Source organism: Ovis canadensis, chromosome 20 (genome assembly GCF_042477335.2).
Source record: "Ovis canadensis isolate MfBH-ARS-UI-01 breed Bighorn chromosome 20, ARS-UI_OviCan_v2, whole genome shotgun sequence".
Lineage (NCBI taxonomy): Eukaryota > Metazoa > Chordata > Mammalia > Artiodactyla > Bovidae > Ovis > Ovis canadensis.
Window position 1 is genome coordinate 47,268,626 of NC_091264.1, and position 19,531 is coordinate 47,288,156.

The 19,531-nt window shown below is 43.4% G+C and overlaps 1 protein-coding gene across 6 annotated transcripts in view; it reads left to right on the plus strand.

The window, feature by feature from the left end:
* RIPOR2 (RHO family interacting cell polarization regulator 2) overlaps positions 1–19,531 on the plus strand; it is a 239,897-nt gene that overhangs the window by 192,529 nt on the left and 27,837 nt on the right. For all 6 annotated transcript variants that reach the window (XR_011251301.1, XM_069563791.1, XM_069563789.1 and 3 more), the window contains 6 exons: positions 1,173–1,328; positions 2,035–2,113; positions 3,833–3,856; positions 5,256–5,309; positions 9,127–9,276; positions 13,565–13,628. Coding sequence is in view for 5 of the 6 variants with exons in the window: in XM_069563791.1 (XP_069419892.1) it covers positions 1,173–1,328; positions 2,035–2,113; positions 3,833–3,856; positions 5,256–5,309; positions 9,127–9,276; positions 13,565–13,628 (527 nt within the window). In the remaining variant the exon portion in view is untranslated. The remainder of the gene's footprint in view (positions 1–1,172; positions 1,329–2,034; positions 2,114–3,832; positions 3,857–5,255; positions 5,310–9,126; positions 9,277–13,564; positions 13,629–19,531) is intronic.

Below are 19,531 nucleotides of genomic sequence, written 5' to 3' on the forward strand. Positions count from 1 at the left end.
CTCAGTGCTTTCACTGCTGAGACCTGGGTTCGATCCCTCATCAAGGAACTAAGATCCTGCAAGCCTCACAGTGCAGTCAATAAATAAATAAATAATCAATAAAACTTTAAAAAAAATCTATCCTCAGAGATACTGCAGGTTTGAATCCAGACCACCGCAGTAAAGCAAATATCATAATAAAGCGGGTCACGTAAATTTTTTGGTTTTCCAGTGCATATAAAAGTTACATTTATACTACACTGTAGTCTATTAACTGTATAATAGCATTATGTCTAAAAAAAAAATGGACATACCATAATTAAATACTTTATTGGTAAAAAATGCTAACCATCATCTAACAACACAGGACTGCTGCACGTCTTCAATTTGTGAAAAAACACAGTATCTTTGAAGTGTAATAAAATAAGGTGTGCTTGCCTATAGAATTATTCCTTTGTCATGCTCTGACCCTCATTTAAGATGTATGCATTCACATCTCAGTCGAATTTGCCTTCTTTTTATGATTTTATTTATTTACGTTTGGCTGTGCTGACTCTGCTGGTGTGCTTTCTCCAGTTGCAGTAGCAGGGGCTGATCTTTAGTTGCCGTGCTCAGGTGTTTCATTGCAGTGGCTTCTCTTGTTGTGGAGCATGGGCTCAAGGCATGGAGTATGGGCTTAGTTGCTCCTCAGCATGCAGGATCTTCCTGGATCAGGGATCGAACCCATGTCTCCTGCATTGGCAGGGAGACAGACTCTTTACCAATGAGCCACCAGGGAAGCCCCCCAGTCAAATTCAGTAGATGGACACACCTGATGCCACATAGTGAACATATTTTTTTAGCTGGATTATATCCTTCTGCCTGTTCATTATTTCTACCTAGAAGTGTGTGTCCTTGGCTTCACATGAGGATTTAGTGATGTGACATGCTTTCATTCAGAGTGTACATTACCTACAGCCAGGCGTCGACTCTGGGTAGCCACTGCCCAGCCAAACTTCCAGATTTCAGCAGTTAAATCTAATACCACAAAACAAAATGTAGGATGGCTCAGATCTACTAATATGCAAGGGAATGTTGCCTACCCCAAAAGACGCTAATGCAAATACAATCTGATTAAAAGGCATTTCTTTGATCAGATCACTTTGGCTGCCAGAAACTGAAGCCATTTCAGCTTTTCTTTTCTCTTTCCATAGATGTAACTCCTTCATTGAAAATTCCTCCGCTCTCAAGAAGCCTCAGGCCAAACTGAAGAAAATGCACAATTTAGGACACAAAAACAGCAGCCCTCCCAAAGAGCCTCAGCCTAAAAGGGTGGAAGAGGTCTACAGGGCTTTGAAAAATGGACTTGAGTAAGAACATCAAACCTAATGATATATTGAAACCTTGTTCCTTTCTAAAATCCTCAGGAGGGTCAGAAAAGCTAGTCTTGTAAGCTAATTTTAGAATATCTATTTCTGTAGCATGATTGCACCATAATTGAGGAAACCTTAAATGAGTCCGAAAGATAAGAACTCTGTCTGGTTTCCATCATAGCCAAACATTGAAAGAGATCTGAAAAAGTAATATATTTATATTTAACTCAGCATTGGATTTCACTTCAGCAATGGTAGACAGGCATATCTGTTCTAGAGACTGCTAAAGAAGGGTTCTAAAACCTTCCCAAGTATATTATAGCAATGGTTTGTCCAGAATAAAACTTCCCTAGTGTGTGGTGAGATGCATACAGTCAATGTCATGTGGAACTTAGATGGGATTCCGTGAGCCCAGACCCAAGACTGACTCCATAGTACTCACCCCTCCCTCTTCACTGGTTTTGCTTTCCTGCACTGCCAGCTTCATGGGGTTCTCCTTTTAGACTATCTGGATAATATAAGAGGCAACTGCTAGAGCTTTCAAAATGTGGAGAGTTTGGAAAAATGCAGAGCCTTTCCCTCACCAGCTCTGCACTCCACAGAGTAAGGTTCAGGTTCTTAATCCTCCTGTTCAGGTCAGCATCAGCACTGATTCCACTCAGTGGTCATGGAGTTCACGATCACGTCTCTCTTATCTTTACAGTGAGTATCTGGAGGTTCACCAGACAGAGCTGGATAAGCTGACAACTCAGTTAAAAGATATGAGAAGAAACTCTCGCCTGGTAGGTACTAATCATTAAGATGTTAACACAGTGGGGTTTTGGGGTGGGAGAGGAGGCGCTGCTAAGTAACTTGTCTTATTGGATGGGCATAGGATGAGGAAGAAGCTTCAAGAAAAGCAGATCCAAGGGGCAAAGTACCATCTGCTTCCGGATGTGTATCTTAATGCTTTATTCTTAATATGTTCCAGTATTTTCCAAGCATATTTATGCAGACAAACTGTGTAATCAGGAAAAAAAAATACTTAAAAAAAAACTCCCTATACCCCTCCTCCCACAAAATATAAAGAAATAAAAAGTTGGGATTTTCCTCTGGGAGATAGTGATGCCCAGGGAAGCCTGGCATGCTGCAGTTCATGGGGTCACAAAGAGTCAAACACAACTTAGCCACTGAACAACACCACCACCGTATTTTTAGTGTTGGAATTTGGAGCCCAGAACTTTTGTTTTATCTCCAGTTTTTAAAAAGTAATAGGTGAGTGATATCAGAAAGGGGAAGGAAGCTCAAGAGGCCATTGTTAGGAGAAATCAGAGGAGTCCTTGAACCATTTTAACTACACATGGTATTGTTGGAGATTCTTACACATTTCCTCTATTCTGAATCTGTGAGGGCTTCTGTGCTTGAAGAGGTGTTTCTAATGATTTTAAATGATTCTGTTAAGTCCTAAATGATATGCCTTAATGTTCCAAGGCATCAGAAAGCCCGGGAAAACTCTACATACACAAGGTACAGATATACATGAATAGCTGTTATCTTTTTTAAAAGATGTGCTAAAATGTATATTTTTGTCCTGAAAAGCCTGAAATATGCAGGCTTAGGGACTTCCCTAGTGGCTCAGTTGGTGAAGAATCTGCATGCAATGCAGGAGACCCAGGTTAGATCCCTGAGTTGGGAAGATCCCAGCCCACTCCAGTAGTCTTGCCTGGAGAAATCCATGGACAAAGAGGCTGGGTAGGGGTTAAATTCTTCACAGAAAGTTGAAGTTTTATATTCTAATGATATTGAAGGATAAAATGTTCCCATTTATGTGGAACTCACTGTGGAGTGGCCTTCAGAGTTTTTGAATGCCCTTGACAGTCCTCAGCGGCAACAAATGTTCCCCTTTGGAGAACAATGGTGTGTGGATGGAGGAGCTTCCAACGGGACCAAGTGTTCCATAACAACCCTTTTGATGGGGGCTGTGGGCTTAGTGTACTGATGCTCCTGTGATATTGTGACCGAGGAATAAACATGCTTTAAAGATAATTTGTGGAAAGCCTGTCACCACTCTCAAGGACTCTTCTTAAATATCAATTTTTATGTGTTTAAACAGGAAGCCAAGTCTTTTTTAACACATATATCACTGCTATTTTTCATGTTAACATTAAAAAAAATTTTTTAAGTGAAGATGAATTTCTGTGCCCCTCACTATGTAAGAGAGGAGAGCTCAAAGCAAGTGAACATTTTACAGCTCCCAGGGGGCAGTGAGGACTGGGCAGGGTTCTGGAGACACAGAATATAAATAAACACTAGCTCTTAAAAATATTCTTAGTGGTATTTAAAATAACCCAGATTTTTGCTCTTTTAAAGCAAATGTAAAAAGTCCAACAGAACATTTTGGGGTCTATCATTATTTCACTGATAATGCAGAAATGCGGACAAAATCCTTCCATTCGTGTCAGTAATGGTTTTGAGGGAACTATGTTTTAACCCGGATACTCTTTTTTTTTTTTTAATTTTAGGGTGTGCTGTATGATCTAGACAAGGTAAGTTATTGTTCTGTGTTCAGGGCATTGCTGGGGGAAAAAAACGCTTCATCTTTGAGAAGTCAGCGATCTCCTCTTAGGTCCAGTTAAGGTCCTAGAGAAAGAGTTCATGCGTTTATCTAATGAGGATGATGTAAGTACTATGATCTACAGACTCAATAATGTGTTTAAGGTCACTTTTATAAAAATGCCACCTGGTTTCAGGGCTTCTCAGTGTGCTAGTAAGTTTAAGAATTTTCCAAGGGTTTAAAGGTCCATACCTGTGTTCTCTCTAAACGGGAACTATCATATTTCATCAAATGGAAGACATCTGTGATTGGAAAATACATCATTATCTTATGTGCCACTAAGAAAAAGAGTGATTCCAGGTAAACTGTGACACATTTCTTTCTTTTCACTGAAGTGTATTTTACATTTAGTGACAAACTCTCTTAGACCTATTTTAAACATACATATTTTTTAAAGTTATATACAATGTTGTCTCTTTCCATGCCTTTCTATATATTTGAGACCTTTGATGCTGAATCCTAGTATAATCTGCAAATATTTTAAAGGGTAATTAAATTTAGTATTTATCACTCAAAAGGAAGAGGTGACATAACCAACTATGATTATCTTGAGGCAGGCACAGATAGCAGCAGTTGTAAAATGCACCCCAATTTCAGAAACATTAAAATGGGGGTGAGTTCATCTTTGAACTGATAAAATGTCATTATGAAGGAATTTAAGTATACTCCAATATGATACTGTCCTGCCAGAAATCCAGGAAATTCAATTTGTTTGGCCTCCCTTGATGTTAAACATAAGGATTCTAAAAGCTAGCTCAAGTTCATCTTTCAGCGTGTGTCTTCAGTATTTTTCAAAAATACGGTCTAAGTTGATACTAGAGAATCTTTTAAAGTAGTAACTGAGATAGGAAGAAAGGGGAAATAGTTAACAATTTCTGGTATTTTTGAGTATGAGATAATAAAGATAGCCACACAGGGCTTTCCTGGTGGCTCAGTGGTAAAGAATCCACCTGCCAATATAGGGGACACAAGCCCCATCCCTGGGATCCCTGGTCCAGAAACCCCCCACATGCGGTGGAGCAACTAAGCCTGTGCAGCACAGATGCTGAGCTTGTGCTCTAAAGCCTGGGAACTGCAACGACTGAAGCTTGAGCATCCTAGCACCCATGGTCTGCAACGAGAAGCCACCGCAAGGAGCAGCCCTTGCACCACGACTAGAGAATAGCCCCCACTTACTGCAACGAGGGGAAAGTCCAGGCAGCAGCAAAGACCCAGCACAACCAAAAATAAATGAAGTTGTAAAATAAAAACCTTTAATAAATAGCTACACGTGTCTAATCAGTGAAACTGTAAATGTCTGTACTTTTTCAAACTTCTTCTTTTAATTCCAGCAAATTAAAACGATCGAAAGATACATGAGACGCCTGGAGTTTCACATCAGTAAGGTAATTGACATTCCTCTTGTCTTTGCCTGTTTTTCAGTTCTCAGTCACTAATCAGTATACCTTTGGCCTGAACGTAGCATCTAGTCATGGAGAATTTCGTATCCAATTGATTCCTAGCCTGATTAGCAGTTAAATCCTCCAACAGTCAGTAAAGTTGGAGGGAAAAAATAAGAATGGAGAGCCTGATGATCCAGCACATTTTTCCCTCTGCTTCAGTTCAACAGATATTTAGTCAGTGTTTCCTGTGCAGCGTGCCCAGTGACTAGTGTAGAATTCAGCCTCAGTGTGGTCTGGCCAGAGATAAGATTGCACCAGACTGACCCTACGAAAATCTTCACACTTGCTTAACTTTACACTTAGGTCCCACATATAACGGTTCCGTATCCTTCCTTGATAAAGAAGGAACCCCCATAATCTTCTTTATCAAGGCCTATTAAAATACTTAACCACAGCTGCAGCATAGCTCCCTCAATCTTTCTCATGCTTACTCAAGTTTCTTCCACTCTTCTTCACGTGGCTTGGTTTCCATGTACCTTTTCATCCTCATTGCTTCCCTCTGTGTACTCCAGTTTGTCAGGGTCCCTGATATCCAGCCTGAACCCTACAAATAGTTGACTGATGGTCCCACCACCCTAGCATGGAGTGGGACCATCCCCCGTCATTCTGGATACTGTCAGCAATATTGGCATAACCTAGAAACAGTTTCCTTTTGAGGGCAGCTGAATCACACTATCAGCAATTCCTGTTATATGCACCCATCAGAGGCACCCACTCATCTTCCAGGTGTGGAGACTGGAGGTTTTAGCTGTTCTCTCTACTAGGAGTCAGAAGTCTCGGGTTTACTTCCATCTCTGCCACATACTCACTGGGCTGTGTCATCTAGGTGGACCTTAACTTCCCACTCTGTGTAGTGAGCCTGGAGCTGCACGTAGTCGGTCTAGATGACCCGAAGTATCCTTTCCAGTTTAGAATTCTGTGATGATTTATATGTCTGTAAACGTGTGTATGGGGTACTGCCTTTGTACATTCCTACTTTGAAAGATGTTTATTACCTTGGTAAATCTGAAATTGCTCCTATTTCTGTTCAACTCAATAAGTAAAACAATGACATCCATTAGAAGATATTTATGTGGCAGGTGACCTTTGAAATTACTCTGTTTAGTTGGGAAAATAGCAAGAAAACAGAATTAGTATTAGGAAAAAATGTATTTATCCATCTCATATCCATCATTGTAAGACATAACAATCTTAGTGGTTATTAAAGGTTAGTAACCCCCTATCTGTGGCATTTTATGCATGGATGCCTAACAAATCCTAACAAGTTATATTTTATTGACTCGGTTTATTTGATGAGAGCCACTGCTAACTTATAGGACTTCCCTGTAGCTCAAACGGTAAAGAATCTGCTTGCAATGCAGGAGACCAGGGTTTGATCCCTGGGTTGGGAAGATCCTCTGGAGAAGGTTATGGCAATCCACTCCAGTATTCTTGCCTGGAGAATCTCATGGACAGAGGAGCCTGGTAGGCTACAGTCTGTGGAGTCACAAAGAGTCAGACACGACTGAACGACTAACACACACACACACACACACACACTGCTAACTTATAAGTGAGACAAATTCTTGCCTCCAGCTTCTGCTTAGGTGAGTGCAACCACCTAAATCCACCAATCCCAAAGATAACTAAACCCCTGCTTAGTTATCCTTTATGTGAAAGGTTAACTCCATTTGGCTAGGATAGACTAATATTTAAATGACAATAAATATGTATAACTGAATCACTTTGCTGTACACCTGAAACTAACATTGTTAATCAATGATACTCCAATATAAAATAAAAATTAAAAATAAATAAAAATAAAGTATTTTAAAAATAAATGAAAACAAGAATAAACTATTCCTTAAATGCAAAGTAGTATACTAATCATTAGGGCTGTACCAGTGGTCCAGTGAACAGTTTCCTTATTAAGAGGATTACAGTCTCAGCGTCTTTGGGAAAGAGGCTGAAAGGCCAGTCCCTCAGGAGGCCACACAGATGAGGCAGCCAGGCCTGCATCAGAAGAGGTATCAGCTCCTGTGTTTCTTAAGTCTCCAGGGGACCAGGCACATCAGACAATCTGCACCGTTTATTTAAATTTTCAAACTCCTCACCCATCCCTAACCTACTAAATCAGCCGTCTCAGAGTGAGGCCTGGGCATCAACATTTTAACAAGCTCACCAACTGAGTCTTAGTTTGAATGTATGGAAACCACCCTCGATGCCAGTCACCAGCCAAAGGATCTTATCATCAGATATGCCACCATCCCTTGGGTCGTATACCTCCCTCTTATTCAGGGACAAATCCACCAACCCCAAAGATGAAAAACTGTTGTTCCTTACAGAGTTTCCTCTCAGAAAAGTGGAGTGAATTGTCAAAGAGCAGCAAAGAATCCTTTAACCAAGAGAATCATCTTCAGTCTCTCAACATTCATGTACTCAGCTAGGCATCACTAACATCTGTATAGAGACAGAACTATGGAAAATTACACAATTAACAGGTAGTAGTAGTAATGCTTCTTAGTGATTAGCCAAAAGTTTGCCTTCAGGACGAAAGGGGAATCTTACATGCTGAAATCCATCATATTCATCTCCACCTTCTTCTGAATCCACAGCTATAGCCTCCTTTTAGAGAGAACAAAGTTTGTACTGAAATGAAAAATTCAAGTAGTCCTAGGTAGATAACTGCCTCCCAGAACATAGAATATCTTGTGATATCATGCTTTTTAATCTGCATGAAAATTCCTATAGTTAACTGAGGTTGGTGTGTTGATAACTGAAAATATCACAAGAGACTGTAGAGATAAATATCTGGAAGAACTTTAGGTTTTCTCAGTGTAGGCACTCTTGACATTTGGGGATAATTCCTTGCTGTAGGGAGCTGTCCTCTGTGATGTTTAGCAGCATCCCTGGCCTCTGCCCACTAGATGCTAGCAGCACCTCCCAGATGTGACATTGGAAAATGTCTCTAGATATTGCCAGATGTCCCTTGAATATCACAATCACCTTGGATTGATGGAGAATTACTGCCTGAGAAGTATTAAGTGACTGTCAGGCTTATCTAATGAGTATGATCAATAACCACTTGCAAAGAGTATATTATTATTTAGAAGCCTAAGCATAGAAGTATTGCAGAGAAATGTTCATTTCCATTCCTCCCATTTATGTTTTTAATTGTGGTATAATTTACATGCCGAAAATGTCACAGTTCTTATGTTTAGTTTGATAAGTTTTGACAATCATGCTTCAATCTAATTTAAAAAATAACTTACCATTGTTTTCTGTCTTTTGTTGAGCCACGTCTTTACAAAAATCATTTTCCATAAATAGTCTCAAGTTCTTTTTAAAAAGAATTCTAAATCTGGATGTGTGACTATCACCTGGTGATGCTCTTAAAATAAAGTGATAATAGCCCAGTATATGCAAGGTCTTCACATCAGTGTGATACTGTACATACTCTTCCAGTGTTTGTTCATTGTGTAAAAGACTCCTGTCCTCATTATCTAAACCTTGTCTCACGCGGTCCACCAATGTTAAGTTCATTTTCATTCCATGCCATTTGAAAAGAAAGCTCAGAGTAAAATCTGGTTTGAAATAGAAAATGGATCTTAGTGGCTGAAACAAAAATGATGGGTCTGTCTAGAAAGGATAGCACTTCTATAAGAGTCTCCTTTTGAGTTCAGAAACATCAAGTATCTTGAACTCTTAGCCATGGCCTGTGTTACTTCCTTCAAGTGTGATAAATATTGATCGTGTTCTTGTTTTGTTTTGATTCTGGCAGGTAGATGAGCTCTATGAAGCTTATTGTATCCAAAGACGCCTCCAAGATGGTGCCAGTAAAATGAAGCAAGCCTTTGCAACATCACCTGCCAGCAAAGCTGCCCGCGAGAGCCTGTCAGAGATCAACCGGAGCTACAAAGAGTACACAGAGGTATGTGCCAGCCTGCTCGGCTGCTGAACTCCACCTGTCCTGACCTGAATTGAATTGTCAAGAACCACAGGGCTTCCCAGGTGGTGCTAGTGGTAATGAACCCACCTGTCAATGCAGGAGATGTAAGAGACACACGTTCCATCCCTGGGTTGTGAAGATCCCATGGAGGAGGGCATGGCAACCCACTCCAGTATTCTTGCCTGGAGAATCCCATGGACAGAGGAGCCTGGCGGGCTACAGTCCATCGGGTAACAAAGAGTCGGACACGACTAAAGCGACTAAGCACACAAACATCCCAAGAACCAGGCAGCCTGCAAGCTCATTTCACTCTTTAGAGAGAGAAGTTTTGCTGTTTGCACGTCTTGCATTTTCTTGAAGCCATCAGTGCAGTTTTAAAAATGTCTCTTGGGTGGTATCATTCGTGCTATTTTGACTCAGCGCCTTCTGTAAACTCCAGAGCACGTGACTGTCTTGGTCTGTGAGCTTCACCTGTCAAGCACGCCCCCTCCTGGTGTCGTTGTAATAGACGTGTTCATGGGCGTGCAAATCCACAGGATTTTAAATGCTCTGAAGCTGTTCCCAGGACAAGTGTCCTGCTTCTTTATGTGTACATTCTGTGCACAAGTAGGCTACAAAGGCATGTTAAAAATGTCAGCAAATGAATGAGCCGCAGATGTGCTGGTTCTGCTCACTGCAGCACACTTCCAGATTCTCTGACGTGTACAATCCATTCTAGCCTTATCCCTGCAAATTGAACAGACCTTGTGGTTAAGATGGCCACCCTGGATGCTGGGTTCACTAACCTCCTGCCTATGATTATTTTATTGTAAGAAATTTCCGTTCTATCGTAAAGGACAGAAGAAAGAGTCATGAACAGAAGCACGCTTTCCTGCTTTCTGAAGGTCTCTGGGGCCCAGACATATGACACAGAGAGGTCTTTGCTCCTCCAGGGGTCACCTGATAGCAGTGTCTGAGATGAAATGACTGAATTATTAAAACCTTCTCACTGTCCCATGTGTCTTTGTTCAGAGATCCAATGTCATGAATGAAGTCATCAGCCTGATGAGGGTCTACTGGACAGTTCCCAGGTCCTAGCATCTGTCTCAGCCCTGGGACAGGAGGGACGTCTTAGATGACTTGCCGCAGGGTCATCTCCTGTGTAACCCTCCAGCCCTGCCTCTTGTCTGAACCAACTTTGTCTTTTTTCAGGGCTTAAAGCAGGGCTTCTTCACCTAAGTTCCCCTTTTGGGAGAGTGCTTTTTGAATGCATGAAATAAAGCCCATAGTAATTCAAAGGAAACAAATGATATTGAAATATAGTTAATTCAGTATTGTCAGCACAGTGATCAAAATATTTTTGAAACCGAATGTGTGGTACAGTACAAGACTGCTGCTTTACGAACACATCTAACTATAAGATTTAGCAACGGCTCCAGTAACTACTGAGATTTCAAAGTATTGAAATGATTTCTCAGGATGCCTGCAACAGTTGATGTAACATAAACGTAGACTTTTACCAGGTCCCAGTCGTATGGCTGTGGCTTGTTTTCTCCATTCATGATATACAGACATACTAGATTTCAGTTAGAGGTTAGTGGAAATAGCAACATGACTTTTCCTTTTTTCCCTCATCCAAGTTGATGGAGCACAGACTAAGAATCTCTGGCTTAGAAGCAGCCCTAGTTCAGGAGACCTCATTTCCACACATCTCTGAAGTCAGAAGAGCAGTTGCCAGTGAGAGTGGCCATTTTCAGTACACACGCTGAAGACAGAGCAGAGGCCTGTGCCTGCCCCAAAACTTTTGTAGGGTGTTGCAGAAAAACCCACCCGTGGAACCCTGCTCAGTGTTATGTGACAGCCTGGATAGGAAGGAAGTTCGGGGGAGAATGGAAACTTATATGTGTATGGCTGAATCCCTTTGCTGTCTACCTGAAACTATCACCATTGTTGGTAGTTGGGTATACCCCAATATAAAATAAAAAGCTTTAAGGGAAAAAAAAAAAGAAACAACCACCCCTGGTCAGGTGCCAAGACACGACATCATATTTGCTCACAAATTCAAGGTTGTTGTGTAATTTCAGCGAGAGGAAAAGGAAGGCCAGGACATCGGTAGCTTCCTACCTCACTTGACATCAGGTGGATTTGTGTCTTCACATAACCACAAAAAAACAGGGATATTATCACAAAGAGGGTTTAGGAATTGATGGTTCTGGGAGCCTTTTGCAATGGCAGCAGCTGCCTGAGGGAGACAGAAGACAATTCTGACTGTGGGTGTCCTCAGCTGTTAAACTAGCTGTCCTCTGCCCCCACCAAGTTTCCTAAAGACTGGTCACAGTCCTGACATGTATGATAACATTGTTGATAGATTTCTAGAAACAGTAATGCATTCCTTCCCAGAGACACCCAGTGCTTAGAGGAAGAAAATTGGTTTACAAAACTGAGACTTTGTTTTCAAAACTTTCCAGCTGCACAGAGTTCAACCTCAGGAAGTTTTCCCCAACTTTCTGAGCTATTTGAGGTACTGACGTTTAAGAGTCAGAACCCCTAGCTTGCAAGTCAATCCTGAAGCCCTCTGCAAACAAAATCCAAATGGAAGCAACCCCTCAGCCAGGATGGGAGGGGAGTTTAGGAGAGAGTGAATACATGTGTATGTATGGCTGAATCCCTTCACTCGCCACCTGAAACTCTCACAACATTGTTAATTGGCTGTACCTCAATACAAAATAAAAAGTTTTAAGAAAGGATAGCATATGGAAGCAGCCCTTGTCCATGCTCACTGATCTGCCCAGGCCACAGGCCCGAGCCCCCAAAATGTGATGGGGGAAGAGCCTGCAGATACTGCCCCTGGGTGTCTGTGTGGGGCGGGGGCGGCGAGAGCGTGCTCAGGAGGCTGGCACAGGGCCTTCTTCGAACACCAGAGGTGACAGCTGTGTGCTGTGCTTAGTCGCTCAGTCATGTCTGACTCTTTGTGACCCCATGGACTGTAGCCCCCCAGGCTCCTCTGTCCATGGGATTCTCCAGGCAAGAATACTGGAGTGAGTTGCCATCCTGTTCTCCCAGGGATCTTCCCAACCCAGGGATCGAACCCAGGCCTCCTGCACTGCAGGCAGATTCTTTACCGTCTGAGTCACTAGGGAAGCCCAAGAACACTGGAGTGGGTAGCCTATCCCTTCTCCAGCAGATCTTCCCAACCCAGGAATCGAACCAGGGTCTCTTGCATTGCAGGTGGATTCTTTACCAGCTGAGCTACCACCCAAAGCTTAAACTGGCCCCTGCAGGAGGGCCTCCATGGGGGCAGCTTCCAGCCACAGCTCTTTTTCCTCTTGATTTCTAACTGTAGCTGCTCTGTTGTTTAGGTCCTCGGCAGTAGGCTGGGTGGTTAGACATCTAACCACAGGCAGAGATGGTGACGCTCCTTTGCTTCCACTGTTCCTTCAACATTAGACGAGGAGAGGACGTTTGTCAAACCCAAGAGTCATTTTGGGGGCCTCCTGGCACGGCAGCAGGAATCCTGCCTCACTCGCTTGGAGTACAGTTGAACTTCTCAGCTCTTCTGACTCCAAATTATTGTAAAGAAAATTTTCAAACCTACAGAAAACTAAAGACTAGAATGTCGACCGTCATATTACTTTATTTAGACTTACCAGTTGCTAATGTTTTGCCATATTTGCTTTCCTTCTCTTGCATATACTCAGTTTTTTTCCCTTTTTACTAAGTCATTCGATAGTAAGTGGTAAATAATGTGACATTTCACCCCATAAATATTTTAGCACGGATGCTTTAACGAGAACCTACGTAACACATGTATTCTTTGCATAACCACACACCATTATCACAACAAAGAATATTAATTACCAGTCATTGAATAGAATGATCTAACATCCTGTACATTTTCAGATTTCTCTTATTTGGTCCAATATCAGGATGGAATCAGAGTTAACACATTACATTTCGTTATTATGTCTCTTTAATCGCTTTTAACTAGAATTTCTATCCAGTAGTACTACTGTCTTTTTATATAATCCAGGCCAGTTCTTTTAGAATCTCCCACATTCCAGATCTATCTGACTGTTTATAAGTTAATTTGGTCTCCTGTGCTCTAAATTTCCCACACACTAGAAGGCTCATTTAGGCTTAGATAAAACATTTTGTCAAGATTGCTCCATGAGCAGGGTCGTGTAACTCATCACAAACAGGTAAATGCCTCTGGTTTGAGCAGTGGTTGTGAGAACATGGTGTGCTTTGAGAGAAGCTTCGTTCTAACACTGGTCCCCTGTGCTCTTTCTAGAACATGTGCGCCATTGAAGCGGAGCTGGAGAAGCAGCTGGGGGAGTTCTCCATCAAGATGAAAGGTATCCTCCCCTCTGTTTAGAGAGGCGGGCGTCAGCCCTGCAGAGCTCCTCCAGGCGTCACATCACATACTCTATTGTCCTTGCACAGATACTAGGCCACCTTCTCTTAGCCCTCCCCACTTAATTTATTGATGCTCCAGAACCCTCTCATCCTGAGCCTTGCCTACACACTTCAATATTTACTATTTCTCAAACATACACAAACATGGAGAGAATATCACAAGGAACCCCCATAGACCCATCACCTTGATTTAATAATTAGCAAGGTTTTGCCACCTTTGCTTCATCTGCTTCCTTGTCTTTGTTTTTCCTTTGATAAAATAAAACTCATATGTGGGAGTCTCCCCCTGTAGACTGCAATATGCCTCTCTTTAAGAACAGGGACATCTTGGGACCTCTCTGGTGGTCCAGTGGTTGGGATTCTGTGCTCTCAGTGCTGAGGGCCCAGGTTCAATCCCTGCTCAGGGAACTAAGATCCCACAAGCTGCGTGGTGCTGTTGGGGGAAAAAATAATAGGGTATCTTACATCACCACATGCCAAGTATTGTCACTTCTAATAAAATGAACATGCCTTTGTTATGAATCCATTCCATTGGCAAATGGCCCAGTCATCTTAAAAATGAGTTGTATAGTTGGTTTGTTCAAATCAGGATCCACACTAGGTCCACACATTGTGACTGGTCATCAAGTATCTCTTTTTAGTTTACTTTTTATCTAAAACAGACCCCACCCTGTTTTGTTTTGTTTTGTTTTCTTACCATTGACTTACTACATTGAAGCCACTGTTGTACAGAATATCCCACACTCTAGACTTGTCTTTTGGCTTCTTGGTGTTATTAAGTTTGTTCATTTATGCTCTGCTGCTGCTGCTAAGTCGCTTCAGTTGTGTCTGAATCTGTGTGACACCATAGACAGCAGCCCACCAGGCTCCCCTGTCCCTGGGATTCTCCAGGCAAGAACACTGGAGTGGGTGGCCATTTCCGTCTCCAATGCATGAAAGTGAAGTTGCTCAGTCGTGTCCGACTCTTAGCGACCCCATGGACTGCAGCCTACCAGACTCCTCCATCCATGGAATTTTCTAGGCAAGAGTACTTATGCTCTACTTTCCTGTAAAGTGAAGTCTCTCAGTCGTGCCCGACTCTTTGTGACCCCATGGACTGTAGTCTACCAGGCTCCTCTGTCCATGGGGTTTTCCAGGCAAGAGTACTGGAGTGGGCTGCCATTTCCTTCTCCAGGGGATCTTCCCAACCCAGGGATCAAACCCCGGTCTCCTGCATTGCAGACAAGCACTTTACCATCTGAACCACCAGGGAAGCCCTTCCTGTAAACAACATACCAAGTTCTTCATTTTTAAATGCTTTTTAATGTTAACTCTCCCAGAGGACTGTGCATTTTCCCACCGCCTTTCTGGTATTGACTCCAGAAAGTTCTACCCTAGAAGCAGTGTCAGTTTGCACCACTAGCATCTTCAAGACAAAAAAAAAGCTCTAGTGTTAGAAAACAGAGCATCCCCCAGGTGTCAGGCTACCAGTCCAGCAGCCGGCAGGGCTCTCAAACGAGCAGCCAGGTCCTTCTTCCTTCTGAGTCTGGGCCATTCGCCCACTCACCGCGGGGAAAACGGCTGGTGTGTGCACCTTTCCTTTGCTGAGATGTCTTAGCAGCTGCACCCTGGGTTGCTAGTGGGGATTTAATCACCCTCTTGTCTACTTTTTGCCATCAAGGGAGTAGGAAAGGGGCGCTTTTTAAAAAAAGTGTTCAACAGGAAAGCTTCATTTTCCAATGAGTCACCTATCTCAGGAGAGAGATTTTTCTGTCAAGTTTGATGCCTGGAGAGCTTCTCTGTATGAGTATACCTGCCAGTCCACACGATCTTGACCCTCAGATGCCCACGCGGCTTTGTTCTTCTCTCCAGCAAATGCCATTGCCGATCAGTCTGTTATTCAGTATGAAGTCTCAACACTTAACTCACGGCTGAGGTGCGGCATCTGTGTTTTTCCAGATTTTCGGTCCATCCTCTCCATTTTGAGTCCTCACCTGAGCCAGTGGTTCTAAAACCACTCGGGCCCTGCCCCTCTCTCAGCATGTCAGGGCGGGGCCCTGGAATATGTGTATTTTTCATCCTCAGGATGATTCTATCAGCAGCCTGCTTCTGGAAAACTACTGTCCTGGGTCAGCGTTTCGCAGAGAACACTTCTCTCTCCTTCCAGCTCTCGAGGCATCAGCCACACAGGCTAGCACAATCTAGGGTCTCACAGCTGAGAGAAATTCCCGTCACACCCATCGTCTCACTGTTAACACAGGCAGTATCATATATCCCCTGACATTGTTATCAAATGCACCAGTTTGGGGTGGGATGGTAATTTCCCCATTTCTGCCATGGGGAACGGGGTTAAGTGACTTGTCCCCAAAGTCGCACAGTACTTTATTCTATTTTTTTGCTGCAGTGGGATCTTAGTTCCCCAGCCAGGGATCAAACTCATGCTCCCTGGAACAGAAGCACAAAGTCTTAACCGCTGGACCATCAGGGAAGCCCCTGAAGTGGGAAGTTCTAACACAGTTGAGCAGATATGATAAAAGATTGCTCAAAGAATGTTCTCTTCTCTATGCGATGGTCACCCTCCACCCAGCACACAGGCATCCCGGGAGAGGTGTGGGAGAAAGGGGATCCCACCCACCAGATCTGGACCTCAGGCCTGGTGGTCAGTGAGGACGCTGTGGGGACCCTGCCATCCACTGGAGGACTGGCTGCCCAGCTGAAGAACAAATCCGCATTATGACGAGTTATCGTGGTGGACGGACTGAACTTTCTGCTGGCTCCTGCTCTTCCATCACCACCCTTGACTTTGTTCTCTCCACCTACCCAATGGGCTTCCCTGGCTTCTCTCTGGGTTTGGGGATCAGTCAAACCTGCAAGCTCACTTCCGCTTTCCTAATCTAACATGAAAACTTGAACTATTTCTATGAAGCCTTTCAAGGGCAGTATCCCCATGAAAATCGTCCTTTCTCTTGATGAAAGGAAGCCAGTCACTTGCGCTGCCAAGAAATCTTGCATCTTTGCAGTTAGCTACTTTATCTGTTATTAATTCTGCTAAGAAAAAATTACCACTCCCAACATACATAGTGACATAAACTGAGGATCTTTCATAACATTCTCAGACCTAGTAACTCAACTTCTTCCTGCCACACCCTTCCCCACTTCCTTTTTCACCCCACCCCAACACACAACAACAAAGTCATTCTGTGGGGCTTTTGGTGGGGGTGGGGTAGGTGATGGTGTTAAAAGCAATTGATCAAGTGCTCGCTGAGCTCCTGCCAGTTGGCCAGCTGCATCCTAGTAAATGGTACCTGGCCTTGACTTCCACACAGTCTACTGGAGAAAATGGATGCATGAGCCAGTCCAGTCTAATTCAGTGGAATAAACAACCTGCCTAACCAATAATGTGGCCAATTGCTTAGAAGCCTGGGGGTGGGGAGGGGTAAGAAGGGGGGCAGAAGCAGGAAAGAGAAAGGCTTCCGGAATGTAACTTTTGTGTTAGAATGAGAGGACCGTGGGCTTCCCAGGTGGCACTAGTGGTAAAGAACCTGCCTTCCAATGCAGAAGGCATAAGAGACTCAGGTTTGATTCCTCAGTCAGGAAGATTTCCCTGGAGGAGGGTATGGCAACCCACTTCAGTATTCTTGCCTGGAGAATCCTATCGACAGGGGAGCCTGGCGGGCGATGGTCCATAGGGTCACACAGAGTTGGATACGGCTGAGCAACTCCACTCCAGTACTCTTGCCTGGAAAATCCCATGGATGGAGGAGCCTGGTGCGCTGCAGTCCATGGGGTTGCTAAGAGTCAGACAGGACTGAGCGACTTCACTTTCATGCATTGGAGAAAGAAATAGCAACCCACTCCAGTGTTCTTGCCTGGAGAATCCCAGGGAAGTAGGAGCCTGGTGGGCTGCCATCTATGGGGTTGCACAGAGTCGGACACGACTGAAGCGATTTGGCGGCAGAACAACTGAGCAAGCAGGAGAGGACCTTAGAAGGAGAGTTGTGGGGCTCCTTGGTGCCAGATTTTAAAGAGGCTCCAGTGCCAGCCTAAAGAGGGAGAGTGCAGAGCCATCCACCAATGTGCACATGAAAAGATCTGGTCCGTTACCGAAATCAACTTTTCCCAGTTATTACCTGCTTCGAATTAAGTTCCAGGCAGTGTGTATGTCCAAAAGTCTGTCCTGGCCCTTGCAGCTTTCAGGGCAGGTCCAGTCCAGGAGATGGGACATCTTCAAGGGAGCCAGTAAATCTGCATTATTTATGTCTCAGCATAAATCCATCAGGCCTGTAACGGGAGCTCCCAGCTATTCAGCTATTTGGCTGTTTTCCTTGGAGTAGAAAGTGTGACTTCCTTAGCTTCAGAATGGCTCCCCCCAGTGCTAAATTTTGTTAAAAGTGTCATGAATTTCCAACCAGCCTTTTCCCTGTGTACGTGCTGCCAGCCAACATGTGTGATCCTCTTTATCTTTGGAAAAGAAGATCCTTATAGATCCTTGTAGAACTAGAAAAAAAAAGGGATGCGTTCTTCTGGCAGAATGGCTCTTGAGCAAAGGAAGAGCAGGGTAGGCGACTGCTCACTGTAGTATCTGGGGCTTCTGAAAGAGGTTGTGTGTGGGAGAGCTGTTTCATCAGTTAGGCGCGTTTCTAGTAAAGCATCCGCAAGAGGCAGGAAGACACACCATGGAGATAAAAGGCCCCTCAGCCCCCCACCTCCCATGTCCTTCCCTGGTGCTGACCCCTGTGGTGGGTTTTGGAGTGATCATCTTGAAAGCTCTGTAGACAGTGCTGCATTCATCCCTAAACCACTGAGGAACATGAAGCTTTCCCCAGCTGAAAGTCCAAACAGGCATCAGACTAGAGTCTGAAAGAAACCTGGCCAGGTTGAAAGGATACTCACTAGGCAGTAAATGTAGCTGTTTTAGTCATGCCGTCAGTACCGTAATGGCTTACATAAGCAGATAGGACTTGAAGAAGCATAGCATAGCCACAGGCCTGTTTTTACCTACCTACTGCCACATGCCACGATATGGTGATAATCACAGTATCAGTGTGATGCAACTACAAGCAATTCAAAAAACTTTTGCTTTAATAACATGAGCTGAGAAGCTCAAAAACATCTGTACCAAGTAGCTTTCTCCCATTTGGATAAGTTCTTCCAATACAAAATTTCTAGTGATTTTTGACAGGGGAAAAAAAAAAAAAACCTTCAAAGGATTTTCACCTTACTCTCCTTTATCCAGCAAGGATATCAGATCATTTTTTTAGGTTTTCTTTTCTTTTCTTTTTTAACCAGGCCTCCACTGTAATTGCAGAGGTAGGTAAACAGGCAGTAGATGAATTCTGAATAGTCGGTAGAGGTTTTTAGAGAGTGCTTAGGATTTTATTGGAATTGGCATATCCAGCCAATTTGGATTTATAAAAACAAGTTGATTGTGCTTTGCTTCAGAAGTACTAAAAATAAAAGACTAATCGTCCAGAAAACTATTAGTGAAAACTGGCTTCTTTAATTCTGCTCTTATTTCAGTAAATCTTTTTAAGAGGCTTGTGAATGTTCTACTTGTTAGTAGAAACTGGTCCTCAATTGAATAATTCTATGGATGGAGAGGTGTGATGAACTGATAAGTTGCTGCCATCTACTGACAGAGAGTGGTAACAGCAGGTGCTTTTTGAGGCCTCCATGGACCTTCTCTGTCTCAACCCTGGCATCACCCATGGAACTGGTGGAAAGCAGATTCATCTGTCTCACAGTCTCACGACTTAACGGGGTTCTTCATAGAAGAAACAGCCTTATCTGCCTGGCGAGCACCTCTCCCATCATCCCAGCAAGGAATGTCCTCTCTCGCTGAGATAGATGGAATTCCCAACAA